This window comes from Haemorhous mexicanus, chromosome 20 (genome assembly GCF_027477595.1).
Source record: "Haemorhous mexicanus isolate bHaeMex1 chromosome 20, bHaeMex1.pri, whole genome shotgun sequence".
NCBI classification, from domain to species: domain Eukaryota; kingdom Metazoa; phylum Chordata; class Aves; order Passeriformes; family Fringillidae; genus Haemorhous; species Haemorhous mexicanus.
The window spans coordinates 2,145,530-2,167,105 of NC_082360.1; the positions used below are offsets into that span (position 1 = coordinate 2,145,530).

A 21,576-nucleotide genomic window follows, 5' to 3' on the forward strand; every position below is an offset into this window, starting at 1 on the left:
ACACAGATACACAGAGGGGTGCGGGGCACACAGAGCATCCCTCGGAACAGTGTCTGTCACACACAGATACACAGGGGGTTGCGGGGCACACAGAGCATCCCTCGGAACAGTGTCTGTCACACACAGCCACACAGAGGGGTGCGGGGCACACAGAGCATCCCTCGGAACAGTGTCTGTCACACAGATACACAGAGGGGTGCGGGGCACACAGAATATCCCTCGGAACAGTGTCTGTCACACACAGCCACACAGAGGGGTGCGGGGCACACAGAGCATCCCTCGGTACAGAGTCTGTCACACAGATACACAGAAGAGGGGTGCGGGGCACACAGACTCCCTCGGAACAGCGCCTGTCGCACGCAGCGGTGCTCCCCGTGCCCTCGCCCACACGCTGTCCCCCCTCCTTGCCCCTCGGGTCACTCACTCGCGGTCCCTGTCGCTGTCCCGCCGACACCAGCGCCACACGCACCGCCCGCCCCGCGCACCGCACGGCCGCTCCTCCCGCCGCTTCCTCCCCTCTCCCGCTCTCCCCCTCCTCCCAGCACTCCTCCTCCCTGTCTCGCCCTCCTCCCCTCGCCCGTCCCGCCTCTCCCGCCCCACCCCGAGCCGGCGGTGCCCGTGGGCGCCCGGCGCCGGGGCTGCTCGGCTGCCGCTGCCCGCGCTGCCCGCGCCTGGCGCCCGCCGGGCCGGAGCGGGGTCCCCTCAGCCGAGCGGGGCGGGCGCGGAGCGGCGGCGGCGGCGGCGGGCGCGTCCCGGAGGGATGTCGGGGACCCGCTGCCAGGCGCTGTACCCCTTCTCCGGGGAGCGGCACCGGCAGGGGCTGCGCTTCGCGGCGGGTGAGCTGATCACGGTGCTGCAGGTGCCAGACGGCGGCTGGTGGGAAGGGCAGAAGGAGGACGGGCTGCGCGGCTGGTTCCCGGCCAGCTACGTCCAGCTGCTGGAGGTAGGACCGGGACCGGGGCCCGGGCTGCGCCGGGCGGGAGGGGCCGGCCCGGGGATGTCCCGCGGGGGAACCGGCGGTGCCGGGGGCACACGGGGGCCGTGCTGCTGTGGGATTCCCCCTCAGCATCGCTGAGCCCTGCCCCGGGCAGGTGTCCCGGCACACGGGGCCATGGCCGTGCTGCTGTTGGATCCCCTCTCAGCGTTGCTGAGCCCTGCCCCGGGCAGGTGTCCCGGCACCGCGGGCTGAGGCAGCCGGGTGCTGTAAGAATCCGCTTGCCTGGCCTCGCTCCGGCAGCCAGAGCGTTTGGTGCTTGTAGCTGTAGCCATGGAGAGGCAGAGCTGAGGTGCGTGACGAGCTGCTCCGGACGCTTGGGTGTTCACAGGCGCTGAACAGCAGCAGGAGTCGGAGGCTGCGGTGATGCAGCTCCTGTCTGTCGCTCACGAGGGTCGGAGATGGGTATTCCTGAGGGATTGTTGCCTTTGCTACCTCCTGGGCAAGTCCCGCTCCTTCTCATTTTCTTTCACTGAACATGTCGTGGCTTTATGTTGTGGAAGAGGCAATTCAGGTCTAGAATGATGGAATCGCAGTATGGGTTGGGTTGGAAGGGACCTTAAAGATCATCCCATTACACCTGCTCTCACATGAGCATCACCTTCCACTAGACCAGGTTGCTCCAAGTCCCGTCCAACCTGGCCTTGGACACTTCCAGGAGAAGCCACAGGTTTTCTGGGCGTGACCACCCTCGCAAAAGAGAATTTCTTCCTAATTTCTAATTTATACATCTGCCCTTCTTCAGCTTGAAGCCATTCCCCCTTCGCTCCATGCCCTTTTCCAAAGTCCCTCCCCAGTACTTGTAGGTACTGGAAGATTCTCTAAGTTCTCCCTGGAGCCCTCTCTTCTCTGCCTCTGTTGCAGGAGCTCCCCAGCCAGCTGCAGACACCTCACTGCCCTACCTGTGGCATGGCTCAGGGAGCCCCAGCAGGGTTAAGGCTGGTTGTGCAGACCCATGAACTTTCTGTCAGGATACTGAAAAGTTCTGTCAGCTTCAGTCATTTTCAGGGCCCTGACAGCTGGGATGACAGTTGGATTCCCACCTCGGGACTGCTTGTGCCTGAATGTGTTTATGGCTTTCAGTCCATGCAAACAAGACACCATGAGAGGGTAAAAAATATGTTCATGAAGAGTGCCTTCACAATCTCTGCATGTGAATTCTGAAACATCTCGTGCACTAAAGCAAGAAATTGCCATGACCCCATCAGTCCTCTCCTTCCTGGCCATGCCCTGTTGTCATTTGGAACTTACACTGAGGCTGTGGGCATGGCAGTGGCGTTGGGGAGCGTCTCCCTGAGGTGACTGGGCTGAAGCCATTCACAGCTCATTTCTCAGGTCAGCCTCTCATTGTCCTCCCCTTCCAAGGGGAATCAGCCAGGCTGCTTTGCTTATATGCAAGGCAGGCAATGCCCCCTCCCTGGATTTCCATGCACAGCTCCCAGGGAATCCAGAGAAGCAGGAAGCAGAGTCCTGAGCAAAACCTGCCCACCAGCTGCATCTAGAGCAATGTTCTGTGAGCAAAAGGTTCTGTGCAAAAGGACATTTTGTCCACAAATCTGGAGCTGCCTTTTCGTTTCTCTTGTCCAAATAAATTTTAAAAATTCATGATGCTTCCATTGATTCCCTGTTTCTTATTATTTTTCCTGGAAAGACAGGAAAGTAGAAGCAAGAGTTGCCCACGCAGTGCTCCAAGAGTGAGGCCGTGGACTTTCCCGTGCAACTGACACACTTGGGATTTCTTTTGTTAGTTTCAGAGTGTGAGAGTCCTATTGTTTGTCAGTTTTGCCACCTATTTGTGGTTTTGCAAATTGCTAAATGTTTACACATCTAGGAATTTGGGAGTTGTCTGAGGAAAAATGTATCATGAGATGTGGAAGATTCCGCTCAGCAGAGGCAGTGGGGAATTGCTTCAAAATACCCTAACTTTGCTTTCCTGTCAGAAACTCTTGTTTCTGTGCTTAAGTTCAAGCAAGTTTCACCATGCTCAGATCAGTGCCCACAGCCCCAAAATGTGCTTTTCTGACCCTTGGCTTGTGTACCACTGATAGCTTTGATGTTTGATGGAGACCACTTGTCCACACAGCCTGGCTCCCTTCCTCTTGGGCAAAAAAAAACCAGAAAGAAGGCAAGAAAAATGGCAAGGGCTGAGTGTGTTCACTCTGGCATGTTTTCCTTTTCTCCAGAGATGGTACCTAATAAGGATTATGAGCTGGAGTTAAAAAATACATCAAATGAGAGCTAATGAACCAAATCCATGGGATCACAGGCACTTGGCACACATCAGGGTAGGTGTGTGAGAAGGAAGCTCTGTGTGTGTCTGTCTCAAAAGGCTCTGTCCAGGTAGCCTTTCCCTTCTCTATTGGTAGCTTATCCCTTGTGTGCATCGTGCTCAGGGACCTGATCTAACTGAAAGACACCACAACAGGAATTCTCTCCTTCTCTGTTCTCTGATCTGAGTCCCTGCCCAGCCACACTGACATGGGAACTGGTGTCAGGGAGGTGGTCACAGTGCCTGTCCAGATGGGACCATGGAGATCAATCTCCTTTCTGTACCAGCCAGCCCTTCCATGGGCTTTGAGTGGCTCTGGCCCTGCAGCTCTCAGTAAGGTTTAATGCTCTGTCCTCAGCTGAACTTGACCACACACTGTTTGAAGAGGAAGATATTAGTCTCTCCCTCTGTCCTGCCCTCATTTCCCTGTGCCCAGTTTACCCCAGCAACTACTTGTGCTCTCTCTGGAGCCTTTCCTGGAAGGTGGCTTCCAGGAAACAAAGCCCTGTGCCAGAGATGGGTATTCCTGAGGGATTGTTGCTTTTGGTACCTCCTGTGTTCTTTTGCTAGCAAAAATGTCTTTTCAGTTCATTCATCACGGAAGATCAAGGAAAGGACCAAAAGTGTGGTAAATGTGGGGCAAGACAGACATAGAGAAATAAAGAGATAGAGACATTTATCATTGTTTTGTTTCCTGCTCCTGTGACTGCTGCAAGCCCACAGTGGAGGGTTAGAAGAAAACAGTGATGGCAGGAAAGCCTCCTGCTCAAGTGATGGAAGCAGTGAGAGCTGGAGGAGGACTGGAGGAGCTCATGGTAGGGACAAGCAAGAAATGGCATGTCTCTGTGAGCTCTGGAGAGGATACTGCTGTCAGAGAGCAAGAGTGGTAGCATAAACCAAAAAACGATCAAAAGCAGAGAGCAAAGGGACAAAGGGAGGGTATTGGCTTCGTGGGGGGGGTTCCAGATGGATTCCCCGAGGCTGGGCTGGTTGGGAGCAGTTGAGGAGGCTGCTGTGGTTTTAATCACAGAATCACTGGGTTGGAAAGGACTTTTGGAGATCAGCTAGTCTGGCTTGCCTGGCTATGTCTGTTAGGTTTTCAGTGTGTGCAAGGGTGGACACACTGTTCTGGACAATGTATTCCAGTGTTTAACTACCCTCATGGTTTTTTCTTGTGTCCTTTAAAGGATTTTGTGTATCTTTAAAGGGATTTTCCATGTTTTATTCTGTGCCCATTGCAGCTTATCCTTTCCCTGGGTATCACTGAGAACAGTCTATATAAATTTTTTACTGCCCCACACATAGATTTTTGTACACATTGATAACATCCCTCTCAAGCCTTCTTGTCTTGATGCTAAACAGTCCCAGTTCTTTCAGCCTTTCTTTGTATGACAGATGCTCCAGACTCTTAATCATCCTCATGGCCCATTGCTGGACTCTCTCCAGTGTGTCCTTGTCTTCCTTATGTTGGAAAACCAAGTGCAGTTCCTTACACTGCTGTAGCCAGTAGGTTATTGGAGAAATGGTCCCTAAGCAGTATTTCCTGAGTGTGAGAATCCATGGGCACTAGAGCAATCCTGAAGACTGCTGTCAGTTTTGTTTGGTTTTGCTGTGAGCAAGCAGCACCCTTCTGCAAGCTGAAGGGCTCAGGGAAGGAGGATGTTGTTGATCCATATCCTATTGAGTAGATACCATCAGCTTCAACCCTCACCTCTCTTTTGGTGATTAATAGCTATGGCAGCTGTGAGACCTGAAAATCAGGGATTTTCTGACCCTTTCCTCCCTCGTGTGTGCTTTATATTTTTGCCTGACCTTTTGACCATTGAGCAGAGCCCTACAGGGCCCCTTGGTACCAGACTGTCACAGCCCCAGGTTAAGCAATTGTCCTTCCCAGCCTGGAGCAAGAGGGAGTCTGTGCAGATGCAGGTGAGGAGGTGGTGAACACAGAGCCAAGGGAGTGTGGTGTGTGATGCACTGAGGGATTTCTCAACAGCTCCTGTTTCTTACCCTGAGGCTGGCTGCCTCCTCACCCCAGCTGCATCAGGGTGCTTGGGATGATGGTGTGTGTAGAGAGATCTGTACAGCTCCAGATGTAAGAGCAACCTGGCACAAGGCTCAGGTGCTCCAGTTTGTGACAACCTTTATGGTGCAGGGCAGCACAGATGTTGAGAAAGTGGGGTAGTGTGTGTTCCAGGAGGTGCTTTGCATGGGACCCTCTTGAGAAACCTCTGTTGCGTCTGCTTTTTCTAGACAAGTGATTTTTGGAGTGTTGGGGAGATGTATCATTCAGCCACATTTGCAAGTGGTTTCTTTGAAAGCCTATTTTTGGCCCTTGGTTTTTTGTATTTGTAGTTAACTAGAAATCACTTATATAAGCAGCAGCAGCAGCAACATATGCAAATTTGCTGGAAATTGTCAGCACTTTTTATAGCTTCAGTCATCCCACAGATGTAAGTCTCTGTATGAAGCACAGCGTGTGCTTCCAGAATGGATGGAGGTGGCTCTGGAATCTGACTGAGCGGGCTGGACTGAGTAGGACTGTGAGCTGCCACTGATCTTATCTGCACTCCACAGCTTGATTTACCAGACCTCTGAGGCCCTTAGGAAGGAAGGAATGGTGTGCTTCTCCCTGGTGCAGCCTTCACCTGCAGCTGTCAGACAGATGGTTCATTGCTTCCACTGCTGTGTAATACTCACCTCACCTAAAGCAACCTGGTGGAGATGTGCAAACAGCTGAGCATGGAGGTTGTTGCACATCCAGCTGCAGGAAGCATGGCATGGCATGGCATGGCATGGCATGGCACAGACTGCTTCCTTCCTGGTGCCTGGGGACTCATGGAGGAAAAGGATGAAAGGAATGCACAGTAATGAAAATGCCTTTTATTGACTTAGTTTGCAACAAGAGAGAATGTGTAGAGGATTTCTGTGCTAAACTGCTCTCTGCCATCATGAGGGCTGTGTGATGTGTGTGATATGAATTAAAAGGGAGGGTGTGTTGGTACCTGTTGCAACAGAGCTTTTCCTGATGCACAAAGGAGAATGAAGTTGTGAGTGCACCTGGCTGGCTGTGGGTACCTGAGCCCTGAGCTATTTGTACATGGTGTCCTTATCTCCTGCACGCAGCAATGGTGCTTTGCTTTCTCAGAAGGTTCTTCTGCATCCTTGGAGTTTGTTGTCTCTCATTCCTCCACCTCCGCACTCAAAAATCAGTTAAACATAAAATTTGTGAAGAGCCACAAGAGCTGAGGGGATGTGTGATGATCTCAGGCACAGATGTGACTGCTGCCACTGCTTTTTTCTAAGGATGTTCTGTGCAGCAAGTAATGCTCCAATCTGCAGTCTTGGGTGCTGGGGAAGGAATCTGGTTTTTAATCTGGTTTGATAAGGCTGTGGGTGCTGAACCCAAAGAGTGGGTGGCATCACTGCCAGGCTGGGGTGCTCGATCTCCTATCTCCTGCCCAGGGGTGCTTGTGGCACCATCCTGAGTGTTCTGGCCATTCTGCTGCCCCTGGGAGGTGGTGCTGGGGCAGCAACCACAGCTGAAGTGGGGATGGCATTTCCCCTGGTGTAGAAGATTGGTTTTCATTCTCTTGGTGCAGGGCTGGCTCCCTAATGAAGGCAGAGGGAGAGATTTGTGTGGCTGTAGGTGGATCTGCTGTGGGTCTTGTCTCAGGGAAAAGGTGAAGTTCCCAAAGTTCAGTGCTCACAGATGCTGGTCTGCTCTGCATGATTCAACAGCAAACTGTTGTTCAAAGTGTTCATGAGAGAAGGGACAAAGAGAATCCTGTGGTATTGCCTTGTGGTTTAGTTTCACACAGGCTTTTTTCTCTGACTTTCTGTATTTTTTAGAGTTGAAACTTGTGATCATCTGACCACTGATATTTCTGGCAAATGTGAATGAAATCAAATATAAAAGGGTGAGGAAATTATGTTTTGCTGCCAGAAAGTCACTCTTTAATCAAGTTCTGAGGGAATTTAAAGCCCCAGGAGAATGTGAAGGGGATGTGAGGCTGCAGTTCACAATCCCTGTTATCCATCTAGCAATAACTGTCTCACTCTGTTGAAGTTACAGTTGAAATGTAAAAACTGAATAGTACCAGAAATAGCCAACATTTGTGCAGAGAAGGATCTGAAAGATGGTTGTGGTATTTTTTAAGAGTTCTTGTGTCCCCTGCAGAAGTTGGGGTGTTGCAGAAGCTGGGATTAAAGGTGCTGCTTCTGCAGCAGGTGAGAACAGTCACACTGTTGGCCTTACAAAAATTGCATAGGACAGAATTATTAAAGATGTTTTTCCTTTATCCTTAGCTAAAAGATGAAAAAGTGCCATGGAAGGCTTTAACTGGAATATCTCTTATGGCCTGTGGATTACAAAAAGAGTCTAAAATCAGTCTCCCTGCAGACATCTGCCTTCTAGATGTGCCGGATTAAATGAGTTGCTGTGCACCTGCAATTTAAGGGTGGATATAGAGCAACCATGAAAAATGTGGATCATTTAAAGACTCACTTGAAGATGGCTTTGTCCCCTAAAGAATTCCCAGCTCATTCTGTGCTCTCAATGGGGCACATGTGCTGGTGGAAACTACAGGAGTGATTTCTGCAGCAGCAAATCTGGGGAACTCAAGTCTCACTTTCTACTTGAGTGCAAATTGCACCTTCAGTGCCTTGAGTGTTTTGCCACAAACACCAGTGCTGAATGTACCACACAGCACTCTGTACAGAATGTAATTTAAAAAGAAACAGTAGGAATAATGAGAAGATGCCAGATATTTACTTTCTAATAACAAAGCTTTACTTTGGTGTCCAAAATGGAAAATTTGGCTCTGTCATCAAGACCAGAAAATTCTGCCAGCTTCAATAGGATTTGAAGGTTTTCTCTGCTTATTTCACTTTTATTTGTGGGATAATAAATGACCAGGTAGAATTAACTAGTCATTTAACTAACCAGATTAAACCTGTGTTTTAAGCTCTATGATTCCTTATCTTCCATGCTTGCTTATGCCCATGAAGCACATTATTTTCAGTATTGTGCCCCAGTGCTCATTAGCAGAATCTGAAGTGTCTGTGTTCTCAGGACTTGTTTTTTGTTATTTTGGTTTTTATTTTTGTTATTTTGCTGACTGCTGACACCAAGTGCTATCCCAAAGATAGGGCATTGTCTGTTTTGGAGAAGCTCCACAATAACAGCAGCAGGTAGTATCTCTTTTGAAAATATTTGGGTCTGTTGCAGTTGTTTTCATTGTGGCCATGCTACAGCTCAGGGCAGGAGGAGTTTCTCACTTTGTGTGTGTTCATCCTGTTCCCTCCATTGACAGCAAAGGGAGCCAGCCACTACTAACTTGTGTTTGGGGTGTTTGACATAAGGCACTGATATTTCTGTCTCTGATTTCTGACACTCCCAGGGAGCCCTCCTTTTGGGCAGCTTTCTCAGCATCCAGCACGTGTGGCCTGTGCCTTGCTCCCTGTGCAAGGCAGGTTTGCTGAGGCCTCCCAGAAGCTGGGGCTGGGTGCAGTGGCTGCTCCCTGTGTGCTCATTTCCAGGAGCCTGCACAGCTCTGCCTCTGCAGTCAGGGACAGAGGACCTGGGGAAACCTGAGAGCAGCACAGTGGAATTGATGGTCCCCACACTGCTTTGCAAACTGTCGTCAGTTCATGTCACTTCAAAGTGTCATTTGCCATATTTAATTTTTCACTCCATTTTATTGGTATGAGCCCTCGAGTACACAGAACAGTGTGAAACCAGGGCCAACAAGTTTGCTCAGCCACTGTTTTCCAAGTTTGTGCTTCAACCAGTGTTTGTCTTGAAAAATTTAAGTATGCTTTAGCGTATTTGGAATTTTTTATGTCGCTCCACTGTGTAAAGCAGTACCTGTTGAGAGGAGCTGCTGTGCAGGGTTGGTATGTGGCAGGGCTGTTTACAGGCTTGCCCTGTACCTGCAGAGCAGGTGAGCAGGCTGAGTCTGTAGCATGAGCTTAGGCAGGGGAGAGCCCCTTGCATACCTGCCATAGCTGCAGAAGTGCACTTGTGATTGAGAAGGAGAGCAGGCTGTACATTTTCCTGGGACACAGGCTCCCTGCCTGCTCTGGGCTCTCAGTACCTGCTGTGGTGACTGCCCTGGGGAGCAGGGCTTTTACAGGCATATGGAATAGCAGAGAAAGCTTTTTGCTTGTACTAGTAATCCAGTTTTCCACATCACGCTATCAAAATAGCTTTTGTACTGGCCTAGTACATCTGTGGTTTGCTTTTTTGCTGGCACATTCCAGAAAGGGGTGCCATGGGTTACTCAGGAGCTGCCACTCTGCATTTTGTAGAGTCTATCTGGCAGCAGCACAGGCCAGCATCTTTTGACATCCACTTTTGTCAGCATTTGTGAGCAGTCCCCTCAGCGCTCAGCCATCAGCATGAGGCACTTTGGAGTTAATTTAGGCTGACTGACAGATGACTTTGGTCACTAATTTTTGAGCTCCTCAACAGGTGCAGATACAAAGGTTGAAAATCTTTCTTTGAGACCTGTCTGGCATTTTCCCTACATTTGTGGTTGGTAAGAGTGTACTGTGCAGGCTGTTCTTGAGCCACAGATATTCCCACTGTGATGCTGGCAGCAAAAGCACCGTGGTCTTCCAGTGTTTGTTTGAGCCCTGGGTTTGTTTACTGCACAGATCTCTCAGGGCTTTCCCAGCTCTGTGGCACTTGGAATGGCCTCTGTTGCCACAGTCTCCAGGAACAAAATCTTTCCAACTTTAACTCCTTTGCTGGCTATCCCTTCATGTGCCCATATCCATCAGTTCTTTGCACTGGGGAAAAAGCCCTCAATAGCAGGAAATTAGAAGTAATAAGTCTTGGGAAGTCCTGGGGTTCTGTATTGTAAAATGGATCAGACCAAGGTCTGTAAGGAAGGTGTGTGATGCTCCACAGAGTGCTCTGATGAGATATTCCATGGTTTTCAGCAAAGAAGGGACACAGCAGATGTGAAAGCTGCAGAGGATCTGCCCTGCCCAGCGTTGCCAAAGCAGGGGCGAGCTGCAAGGCTCCAGCTCATCACAGAGAGAGAAAGCAGGAGCTCCTGTGGGCTGGAAATGGAGTCTGGAATAATCAGGCTGTCCCATAAGTACTGAATTTTCATCTTTTAAATGCCCTCTCACTCTCAGCAAGACCAGCAGTGGATAAAAAGGAGAAAGGTGTGAGAGTGGGGAGGGATCAGAGGCACAGAAATAAATCTCAAGCTGTTCATTTGATCTTGCCAAACTTGCCCCTATGTTTTACTTGGAATCACAGTAAAAACTTCCTTGAAATCTGCTAGCTGAGGGTTAAATGTCATTGTTTACTGCACCTGCAGTGTCCTTCCTGGCAGCTCAGCACTGCTTGTGGCTCCTGTTCACCCCCTCAAGGCCCTTTCACCAGGGACAGTCCCAGCAGCTCTGAGACTGCTTGAGAAAAATGCAGCAGTGGAATGGGGAGCATGGAAGGGGTTAACATGAAGCAGCTCCCTGGGCTGCTAAAAGACCAGGGAGCTGCTTTTGTGGAAGTCTGAGGGAAGGAACAAGGATCTCTGAGCTTGACATTGTTCGGGACACGAAAAGTGCAACAGGATTTTAGTTACTACCTCCATATGTAATACTTTGCATTGATTCCCAGTGTGTTTTGTTTGCTGTGTTGTTGCCTGTTCTTTGACCTCAGAGCTCATGCAAACAATTATGTATAACCTGAACATATTTACAAGACATTTCTCACTTTCCTGAATTGTCTGAGTGACTGGCATCATCACTCCTCAGACACATAACCAGACCTTTGTGGCTCACATTTGCTTTGAGGAAGACTCCTTTTGCTTCTGCTCTTTGCCTTCTGGCTTATCTATTTCTTATTTTGTATGGTATTTTTTTCACTCCTTGTCTGCTTCTTTTCTCCTGGAAGTCTTCATAGAAAGGAGTTTATGCTGTCACAAGCCTACCTGTGATATTGGTCTGACAGCAGATACCAGCACTCCCAAGAGTACCACCCAGAGCTGCTCGTGCCACCATGGCTACAACACTGCTATTGAATTTATTCTGTCATTCTGCTTAGTTTGACTGTGGCCATCCATAAGCACTTTCTGAACATTCCTTTAAATTGGCTGCCTGGATCTGCTTTGTCTTCCTGATCCTTTCTAATTCACTTATTTAGCCCTTTGCTCATGTTTCCAGATGAAACCCTGCAGTTGCTGTGTGCTGAAATGCTCCTCCTTAAGCCATTTCCACAAAACCACGAAGCCAGACCTACAGAGACAAGCCAGTGCAGTACAGGAGCAGTTCCAGTTGCTACAGAAGTGAAATTTGGTCGTAGAAGAGGCAGAGCTGGCAAGCTTTTGGTAGTGGGGTGGATGGAATAATTGGTACAGAGGAGTTTGGAAGAGAAAAATGGAGATGAGGAGTGACAGAGTTTGCAAGGGCTGACAGTGAATGAAGAATTAACAGAGTTTGGATTTGATACAGATATGGCAAGGTGCCATGCAGGAATTGCACAGAAGAGGAATTGTATTTCCACGGGGTGAGCAAATGCTTAACTCAGAAAGGAACAGACAGAAACTGGTTTGATAGATGTAGTTTGTTTTGTAGTCCTGAAGAACTGTGTGCAGAATTCAGTTTAAAAATGCTGCTGAGGGCTGTGTGTGCAGCACACAGCTGAGCACTTCCAGCCCTGCCCATGTAATGAGCTGCCTGAGCAGCAGATTAGCTTCTACCGTGCCAGCTGCTGTATAATAGGACTAATTCATTACCCAAGGCCAAGTAATCACTCTCAATAGCAAGATTTAGAAGAGAGCCTATGACTTGTCTCATTGCACTGCAGACTGCTGATGATCAGTGATAACTGAGACCAAATGAAGACTGGGAATAAACCTCAGTCTGTAACAGAATGAAGAAAAGAGCTTCAGGTATTTCCAAAAAGAAATCATGTTTAAATCATCTTTTGGACAATAATTTTGCAATGAACCTGAGTCAGTGCACCCCTGTGCACAGTTCCTCTGAGCTGCACTGCCCCAGGGTTTGGGGACTCCCTCAGCCCAGCTCCCTCCTCTGCTCTTGACCAGCACCATTTACTAAGGCTGAATATGAATCTTCAGTGAGGGACAAAGCTCTCCCTCAGTGCTTGCCAAAAACATAATCATGGGCCAGCAGCATAATTCATCTCAGGGACGGGACTGTGGCAAATTCTGCTGTGCAGCTTGCTGGCAATGCTGGGGAGGAGATTTTCCTGGTGCAAATCAGTGTTCCCAGCACATTGTGATCCCTTGGCCAGTGCTCTGTGTGCCTGCTCATGGAACAGGGCATCTTCCAGCATGTCTCTGATACCCTCCTTGGGAATCTTGGCAGTCTGGGGGTGGGACTGTCCCATCTCTGAGGTGGGACTCTGCTGGAGGAGGAGAGGAGGTGTGCTGGCCACATTGGAGCCCCACACTGGGGACAGGGAACCCACAGATGGAGACCACCAACCACAAGCAACATGTCAAAGGGGAAAGGAGCTGAGAACTGCTGAATGCTTCAACTTGGGTGCATTTTTTTACTCAGTTAGGTCAGAGATCTGGATCACAGATCTCCCCCCAGTGATGCTCAGGTCTTTATATCACAGTCTTCTAAGCTTGCACACAGTGATTTTGGTGACACATGGAATGAAGCTGGCTGCACTCAACAAAGCAGCTTTTTGCTGGGCAAAGTCTCTGGAAATGGCTCTTTTGTGATTTTAGAATTAGAAATATCCAAGCAGGAATAGCTGTGGTCCCTGTGTTAGCACTGTCAGTGCTCTGTGTATGTGTCTCTGCTGTATGCAGTGGTGTTAGAGCTGCAGGGCTGAACCCTCTCCTCCCTTCTGCTGCCTCCTGCAGCAGGAGCTCCAGTGCCCTGGCTGGGGCCAGAGCTGTGCCCTGGCAGCCTCAGAAGCTACAGACTGTTTCCAGCCCGGAGTCAGGCTCTGGAGTGAACAAATCCCAACATTCACTTCTGCAGTAGGGAATTTGCTTTTGCTTTCAGTGCTGGAGGATCCAATGTTTGCCTGTGGGTAAAGTGAGCTTGAAAACCTTTGACTCCTCCTTCCCCATGGCAGGGAAGTGTTCTGGGGAGCTTGATGTGACCTGCACATCCCTCCCTGTGCTGGGGTGGGATGTTTGCTCCTCACCGCCAAGAGAGAGCTTCATAAAGTCTTCTGCTCTTTTCTTAGCTCTGAGGAGTCACACTTCAACCACCCTGCACCTTCATCCTCTCAGGCACACCCCTTCTTTGGAAGAGTCAAAATCAATCTGAGCCATCAGTGCTTTACTTGAAGAAGCAATGATTGTGGCTGCTGAGCTTTGCTCTGTGCCAGGGGGGGCTTGGGGCTGCTCCTTTCATTATCTCTGGGTGGTACCTGCTTGGGGTGCTCACCTGTAACCCCCGCAGAAATGCAGCACTGGCACCATCAGACTGCTGCCACAAGGGGTTCTGCCTGCCAGGGATGGCACCAGTTTGGATTTAGGCCATGGTTTGCCATTGTCTCTCTGTTTGGGTGGCACACAGCTCAAAGGGCAGATGTCCACCAGCTTCTTAAGGGTTGAGATGCAGTGCAGCTAAAATCCTTCAAAGTACTTTTTCCTTGTATTTACTAATTTTAATAAATAAGGTTACAGCTTGGCTTTTGATAGCCTGTACACCTAGGATGTCTCATCCTGCCCTGTGGAGAGCAACAATTGTCCCTCTTTATCACAGAATGGATAACTACCTCAGCTGCCTTATCAGAATATTCCTAAGGAGTACAATTGAATTACTGTTCATCACAATGTAGGACACAATTTTTTTCCTCACTTTTAAGCTTTTTCTTTTATTTATGATGTTGCCTTCCTTGACAACTTCCACAGTTGCTTCTTAAGGCGAGAAATTTATTTATAACTAAACAAAATAGATGCATTTATAAATTTATAAATTCTTCATTACTGTTCGTTTTCCCCCTCTCTCTGCTAGGCTGCAGCTCCAGCAGTAGTAAGGCAATATCTTCAGCAGAAGGAATCAAATATTCCACCCCAGAAAAGAGCAGGCCAGATCTGAAATCTATTCCTGTAACACTAATTTTGATCTCAGCCCTGTTTCCTGTCTAAAGACTTTTCTCTTTCAGTGGAGATCATGAAACGTTACATTTACAACTTTTGTTCAGAGCGTGCTGAGAAAATATCCTTCAGCTCCAGAGGTTCCCTCTCTCAGGAGCCCAGCCTGAGGAACAGTAACCACAAGTTCCAGCACAGTTTCAGTTTTCTGTATTATTAAACAATATTATTCTGAAGAAAACAGTACACTGAAGTGTGCTGCCATTGTGCAGCAGAGTGGGATTAATTAGGCACTAGGTTCAATACATTTAAGCGTGCAAGGCAGCTCCTAGAGGGAGGCCAAAACCAAGATAACCTCTCAGATTTCCCTCAAATAAAACAGGTATTATTTTTCTTCACATGGTGAGATCCTGCAGCTGTGCAAAATTCACCAAAAAAATTCCTTCTGTAATCCTACCAACTTCTTCCTCTTAATGCAGTCAGTTACAGGAATGTGGAATGAGCAGCCCAGAGCTGCTGCAGCAGGAGCAGCACTGCACTGCTGACCCCTCTGAAGGGCCAGTGAGGGTGGGGAGGCAGGCACTGCTTTTTGGGGGCTGCAGGTGTGCCCAGGCACAGCCACCCTGCAGATCCAAGGCTGCTGGGAAGCTTTGTTCCAATTCAGCAGCAGGCACAGGAATATTTGGAGTTGTGAGAGGGATGTTTGGGCTGTGGCAGGTGAAGACATGGCAACGCTCAGGGCTCCCCTTCAACCTTCTCGTGCCTCCTTAACCCCATCTGCTCCCAGCAGCAGCCCCAGGAAGGCCCTCTTGAGCCTCCCCCCCTGCACTGGTGCAGCTCTCAGGGCTGGTGTTTTCCTGGGTGGCTTCTGTGTGGTGTGAGCTCCTGAGGCCAGCGAGCACCAGGACCTGTCCAGAGTGGACGTTGAGGGTGGGCAGAGGGGCCAGACCCTGCTGCCAGCCAGTGCCTGCCCTGTTCCCCTGTGGCTGCAGCTGCCTGGTCTCCAGGAATGCTGAGTGTGTGCTGTGCTCCTCTGGATGGGGGCTGGAGCAGCTGGAGCACACGGTGGGAAGGTGGTGCAGATGGCACCAGAGGCAGACCTCAGCCTGGGCACTGGCAGGGCTGCTCCAGCAGGTTATCTCCCCCTCCTGACTCAGGAGTCCAGCCCTTCTGTGCAGGTGATGCAGGGGATGCTGATTTCTCCTGAGGGAATTAGTGTTGGTTTATGCCTGGCAGGAGCTCACCAGTGGAAAACTCCTGGGATGGGGTGAGATAGGGCTCCTCCCTGCCTGATGGGGGCTGTGTGTGTTTGGTGTCTCTGGCTCATTTATAGTCTCCAGGAGAGGAGCATTAACCAACCTCCTGTGCCAGGTGAGCAGCTCAGGGGCAGAAACTGGTAGACATGGCTGCAGTTGCTTCTTCTCTGCATGGAGTAAGGCACCACATACTTCCTCAGGAGCTGCTGTGTGTGCTGTGACCATCCTGCTGCCCCAGGAGCCAGCAGAAGTGCCAGCACAGGGTGTCCAGGGGCATGGCAGGTTTCTATAAGCTCCAAGGATTGTTTGTGCTGTTGTGTTCCAGCATGGACAGGTGAGAAGCCTTGGGGCAGGAACTTCTTAGTCCTGCAGACAAGAACAAGTTCATCCTTACTTCAAAAAGACAGAACACTGATTTTTACAGCCAGCTGAGGAAGGCAAACTCCTGAGGTCAGACTCTCCCAGTGCTTTTTCAGGTGTCCAGCTGAAGAGCTGGGTTCTTTTTCTCCCTGCTGATCAGAGAGCTGTGAGCACCTGCTCAGCTGAGGTCTGCAGTCCTGGGTGGAGGCAAGAGGATGGAGCAGCTCTGCCTGTGGATGTGCTCAAACAGGCTCTATGGCAATCCCCACAAGGAACTGCTCTGAGATGTAGTTTTTGTGTCTTGCCAAGCTGTTCTTCTCCTGCTAAGTCAGAGAGCAGGAGCCTGAGGGTGTTGTTATCAATCTGGAGTTTGAATTCAGCATCTGTTCTGCATCTTCCTGCTTCTTTCCCGGGCAGGAGGCCAAGGTTTGGTGTCCAGGAGGTGGGACCTGCCTGCAAATGCAGGGCTGTGCTCAGCCTCCCCATTCCCTCCTCCACAAACAAGGCTGCTGCAGCAGAGCAGGAAGGTGCAAATATGATTTTTACAGCCCAGAAAGCAGCTCTTGGGTTTGAATTAAATTTTCCCTTTTTTTTTTTTTTTTTTTTTTTTTCCCTACTTTGCATCTGTCTGAGCCCAGCACAAGTGTTCAGGCAGCTGGGTGCAGCACCACAGGTGTCACAGAGAGGTTCCCCAGGACTTCACTGGAAGTCTCAGAAGGGAAGTAGCACAACCAGGGAGGTGCCCTGAGCAGGACGAGCTCCTGACAGAAGGGACCCTGTAGGAGCTTGGTGCTCTGGGTAGTACCCAAAGAGTGTTTCCATGGCTCCTGGATTAGCTGTACCAGAGGCTCTGCTGCAATACTGGCTTTTTCATGCTCTTCATAGGGTAGCAGCTTGTGATCTGGAAATTTATGACCATTTATTTTTATGTGAAGTGCAGATTAGAGATGGAATTCTACCTTTTTCATGAAAGCATATGACTTAAAAACCCCATGGACTTAAAAATCCCATCTAAAGTAGTGGAATATAATGGGCAGACTCAAAAGAACTTTCTTGTTTTCACTAGGTTTAATTTTTTTTTTTTTTGCAGTCCCAGGCTTCAAAATACCTCAGCTGCAAATGTTACTGTAATTCACATGCAAAAGCTTGCAGAGGTTCATGTGGAGAGGGTCTAGAGGCTAGGAATTATTTCTTTATGCCTCTTTGAGGTGATGGTGTCCAGGTAGTGCAGGGTGGCCAGACAGCACCTTTGCTGTGATGATATTATTCAAGGTTTCATTGTGAATGCCATCAGAAAGATGGTACCATCCCCACCCCAATCCTTAACTTTCAGCTCCAAGTGTTGATCTTTCCTAAGCAGCATTTTCTTTTTAGATCATGAGATTATTTCTATTAGGTTTTATTTTCTTTTTAATACATGATGTCATACTTTAAATAATGTTTCTATTTTCATATCAAATGTGTCCATTCCAAGCCGTGTCTCAGTGGAATTTCAGCATGGTGTAATCTTTGGGAACAGCTGCTGAGGATACATGTACCTCATACTCCAGTCACAGGCTCCCTCCTTTGCTTCAGAAAGGCTGAATAACACCTACATCATTTCTTATAAATTGTTATTTGGTATTTTTTAAAGAAGTTCAACCTTTACTGTGGCTTTGATACCACCTCCATCCTGAACCTTCCCTTCTGCAGATGCTCTGAGATTTATCAGCCAGTTCTTCAAAAGTCTGTCAATCTCAGGGTTCTCCCAAGTTATTCTTTCCCTATTGCAGGCTGAAATCTTTGTTGCTGGTATTAACTTGAGGATGGAGGGCTTTATTAATAAATGACATTTTGTTGAATATCCTGAACATGGTCATTCAAGGGTAGCTCTCCTCTGCTGAGCTTCACTGGTTCTTTTACTTGGCCTTCCTCTTAATGCACATTTATAAACTATTTCCTGTTGCTGTTAATGCTTCTCTGCTGATTTTATCTACTTCTGCGCCTACACTTCTCTGCTTTTCATAGGAATAACTGGCAGCTTTTTTTAATTTAAAAGGTTTCTTCACATGCCTAGTACCAAGCACAAAGGCTTCCCAGTCCCAGTGACTTCTGCTGTTTCTATATTACAATTATTCAAATTCACTGGTGCAGTAACAGGTAATTATATGCTGTAATGGACATAAGAGGAAGACAGATATTGAAATCCCCAATTCCATAAACAAGATTAACTTGCTAAGTGTAGAGCAATCAAACCAATAGATTTTCTTTATGTGCTTTGAGAGTGTGGTTTGATGAATCTGGAGTATGCAGCAGTGTCTGGACCAGGTTGGAAATGCATCCTCTTGACAGGATAGTCCCAGGGATTGAGGTGCCAGGCAGTTTTAAAATGGCCAATTTATTCATCATCTTAATCCAGTGAGTTGGGAGACTGACTGGGAAAAGAGAGGGGGTGGAGGGGACCCAGTGACATTCATTCTGCTCTTCTGAGGATGCTCAGTTACTGCACAGAGCAAATTAAAATCCATCAATAACTGTTCCCAGGGATTTCCCCCTGCTGGCTTTTTTTGGGGCTGTTTTCTCCTGCTTGCACTTTCTCCAAGCTGAATATTGAATTGATATTTCCTGGGTGTTTCTGCCTGCTCCATTTCTTTTCTGCCTGCATCTGACCCATGTGCAGTTGGTCATGTCCCAGCAGCAGGTCTCCTGCTCAGCTGCCACTGCTGTCTCCCAGCCCTTTCCCTGAGGTCTGCCTTTGCCATCCCTCCTCTCTGCCATCCTCCCCACCACTGGCAGTGTGCTGCCTTAAATGTTATTCTATGTTTATATGGACCAGGGCTGAATGAATTCCACTGCACAAATGTGGTGACCTGGATATTCCTCTTCTCAGATTAAATGTTTGTATGGTGGAGTTTCATTAAAAATAGCTGAAGCAGGAAGAGGAGATCTGAGCTCCCTTCCGTGTGTAGAGGGCCAGGAGCAGCAGCTGTGAGGACAAGAAACAGGTTTTTTACCTCAGAGGTGGGCCACTAATTAGAAGGTAAATGTGAACCAACCCTTTAATTTCAGCCAGAGATAAGAGGCATTCAGTTCACCAAGAACTGCCTGGTCTGGTGAAATGACTGCTCACATTACAGTCCTGGGAAGGTTGCATGTGGGAGAAACACACAGGTGTCCTCTGCTCGTGTCCTCCTCCAAATCAGAAAGGCCAGAAGGAGCAGAACCATTGTGCAGGAGTGCTGGAGAAGGGACAGGAGCTGCAGAGAGCTGCTGGTGCTGCTGGATCGATGAGAACCAGCTCAATTCTTTCCAGGAGCAGAGGGAAGAGGGGAGCAGTCAGCTCCTGCAGAGCGCTGGAGACCCTCTGCTGCTCTGCCCACCAGGGGCTTCTTCAGGGTGCTGCTTTACCTGGATGTCTCACACAGGATGGCCTTGATCTCAGCCCAGCAGACAGCTCTGATGTGGCTGCCCACACCTTGCTGTGGGACAGGACTGGGGCAGGCAGGCAGAGATACCTGTGGTCCTGCCTGAGCAGCCCCCGGAGTGGCTGAGCCTGGTGGAGAAGGAGATTTTCCTGAGGGACATCTCAGTCTCCTGTCAGGGTACAGAGGCAGCCCCACACTGGCATACTCAGAGAAGGGGCCCCTGGAAATGCTGCAGGAGCAGGAATTGGTGTCAGTGGGGCTGTCCCTGCCTGCTGAGCCTGGCAGGAGCCTGTGTCCCAGCTGCGAGGGGCACCAAGCGTTCTGCACTGCCCCCAGAGTCCCTTGGCCTTCTGTGCCACCCTGTCCTGCCAGCAGGCATGGGCACATAGCCCTGCTCTCGGAGCTGCCTGTCCATCTGCCTGTCTGTCTGCCTGGCTGCTTGTCTGTCTGTCTGTCTGGCCACAGCAGCAGGCAGGGCGAGCTCCTGCAGCCTCGTTCAGGCGTGCCGAGGGGGCAGGACGGCCTTCCTGCCAGGCTTTATTTTGTTGTTTGTTTGTTTGCTAGTTGATTAACATTTGTAGCAGCAGCAGAAATGAAAAACTAGAGGTGGTGTGTCTGTGTGAGCGCAGTGTGCTGCGGGGTTACAGGCACAACAGGCACATTCCCCACGCCTGAGAGAGATTACAAGGGAGGGCGCAGGAATGTGCATCTGGCAGCACTTTGTGTCTTGGCCATTTCACTGCTTTCTCTGCATCTGAGGTTCCCAAAGTTTTGGTCATGGAGGGCCATTTAATCCAGGGAACAGATTTCCTCTGCAGGGAAACACCATTCAAGAGGAGCTGAGGGTGTTTGTAAGTGAAAGGTTGCTGCTTGAAAAAGTAGTAAGGCAGGGAACTGCCCAACCACAGCAACGGGAGGAAGCAAATTTCATTTTAAAGTAGAGGAAAGTGTAAGCTATAATATGCCAAAAGATTGCTCATGGCCTGGGGCCAGGAATAGAATCTGAGCTAACTATTGCAATTTTGTTTAAATTTCATGGGGTTTTAGATAGTAATTATAATAAAATTCTCAGAAATGCTGATCATTAAACGTAAGATTCTCAGGCACCTTGTCCAACATTCTTCCTAAAATAGAGAAGATTAGTTAAAGTCTTTTTAAAAGTGGTTAAATAAATTAATGCCCTGTCCCTGGAAGTGTCCAAGGCCAGGTTGGGCAGGGCTTGGAGCAGTCTGGTCTGGTGGAAGGTGTCCCTGCCTGTGGCAGTGAGTTGGAGAGGGATGAGCTTTGATGTTCCTTCCAACCCAAAGCATTCTGTGATTCTATGATAAATACAGACAGCTAACAGGGATTATTCTTTGGGCACTCTCAGAATGTCCTTTTATTAACTTCTCATGAGAAGAATTCACTCACTCTGGAGATCTGACAAGATCTCCAGAAACTTACCTATGATGCTTTTACTTGCTTTTCTAACTGATAGATACATTTCTTGCTCCAAAGTGTTTCTGTAAATACAAGTTTTTGACAGATGACTGCAGCAAGGTTTGAGGTTGCTGTGCCTTAGCTCTGCTCTGCATACTTGTGTGTGCATGTGGGAGGGAGTCTATTTTAAGGGAGAATCCCTTCCTTCCTGAAAGGCCACTAATTATTAGTTGTTATCAAGTGATTTTATTGTGTCTGGGAAATTGCAGAACCCAGCAGTAGAGTGGGGCTTGTTAAAACCATAGTGATACCTGAGAAATGAAGCACACGAAGGCATACCCTAGCACAGATGGGAGAGAGGATGCTGGAATTGCATTGTTTGGAATTGCATCCAGCTGCTGGAGTTGCAGAGGATGCAGCAGGAAGATTGCAGCACAGGTAGAAAGAGCACTCAGCCAGGCTGAGCTTCCTGCAGTGCACAGGCTGGAGGCCCCACATTAAAACATTTGGCTTTATTCCCAGATGTTCCATTCCTCCAAGCCCAGCTGCACTCACAGGCACAAGAATTCCAGAAGGCAGCCATGCTGCCCAGCTCTTTGTTTGCCCTCAAGCCTGCTGAGGGTGACTTTTCTACCCCCCTTTTTCATGCCACAGCCCAGGGAGGGGGGTCAGACAGCAAATTTAAGTCTGTGGGAAGTTTCTTTTTTTAACTGCTTCCAGGTCACCCTTCCAGGGCAGAGCACCTGGAGCAGGCAGCATGCCCCCAGCTCCCTGGCTGCCTCCCTTGCCTCTGACCATCTAGCTGGTGTGCCCCGCTCTGCAGACACTCAGG

General features: G+C 49.1%; 1 protein-coding gene across 4 annotated transcripts in view; it reads left to right on the forward strand.

The window, feature by feature from the left end:
- The first annotated feature begins 741 nt into the window (after positions 1-741).
- Positions 742-21,576, forward strand: part of GAS7 (growth arrest specific 7) — an 85,660-nt gene continuing 64,825 nt past the window's right edge. For all 4 annotated transcript variants that reach the window (XR_009488891.1, XM_059864184.1, XM_059864186.1 and 1 more), the window contains exon 1: positions 742-943. Coding sequence is in view for 3 of the 4 variants with exons in the window: in XM_059864184.1 (XP_059720167.1) it covers positions 761-943 (183 nt within the window). In the remaining variant the exon portion in view is untranslated. The remainder of the gene's footprint in view (positions 944-21,576) is intronic.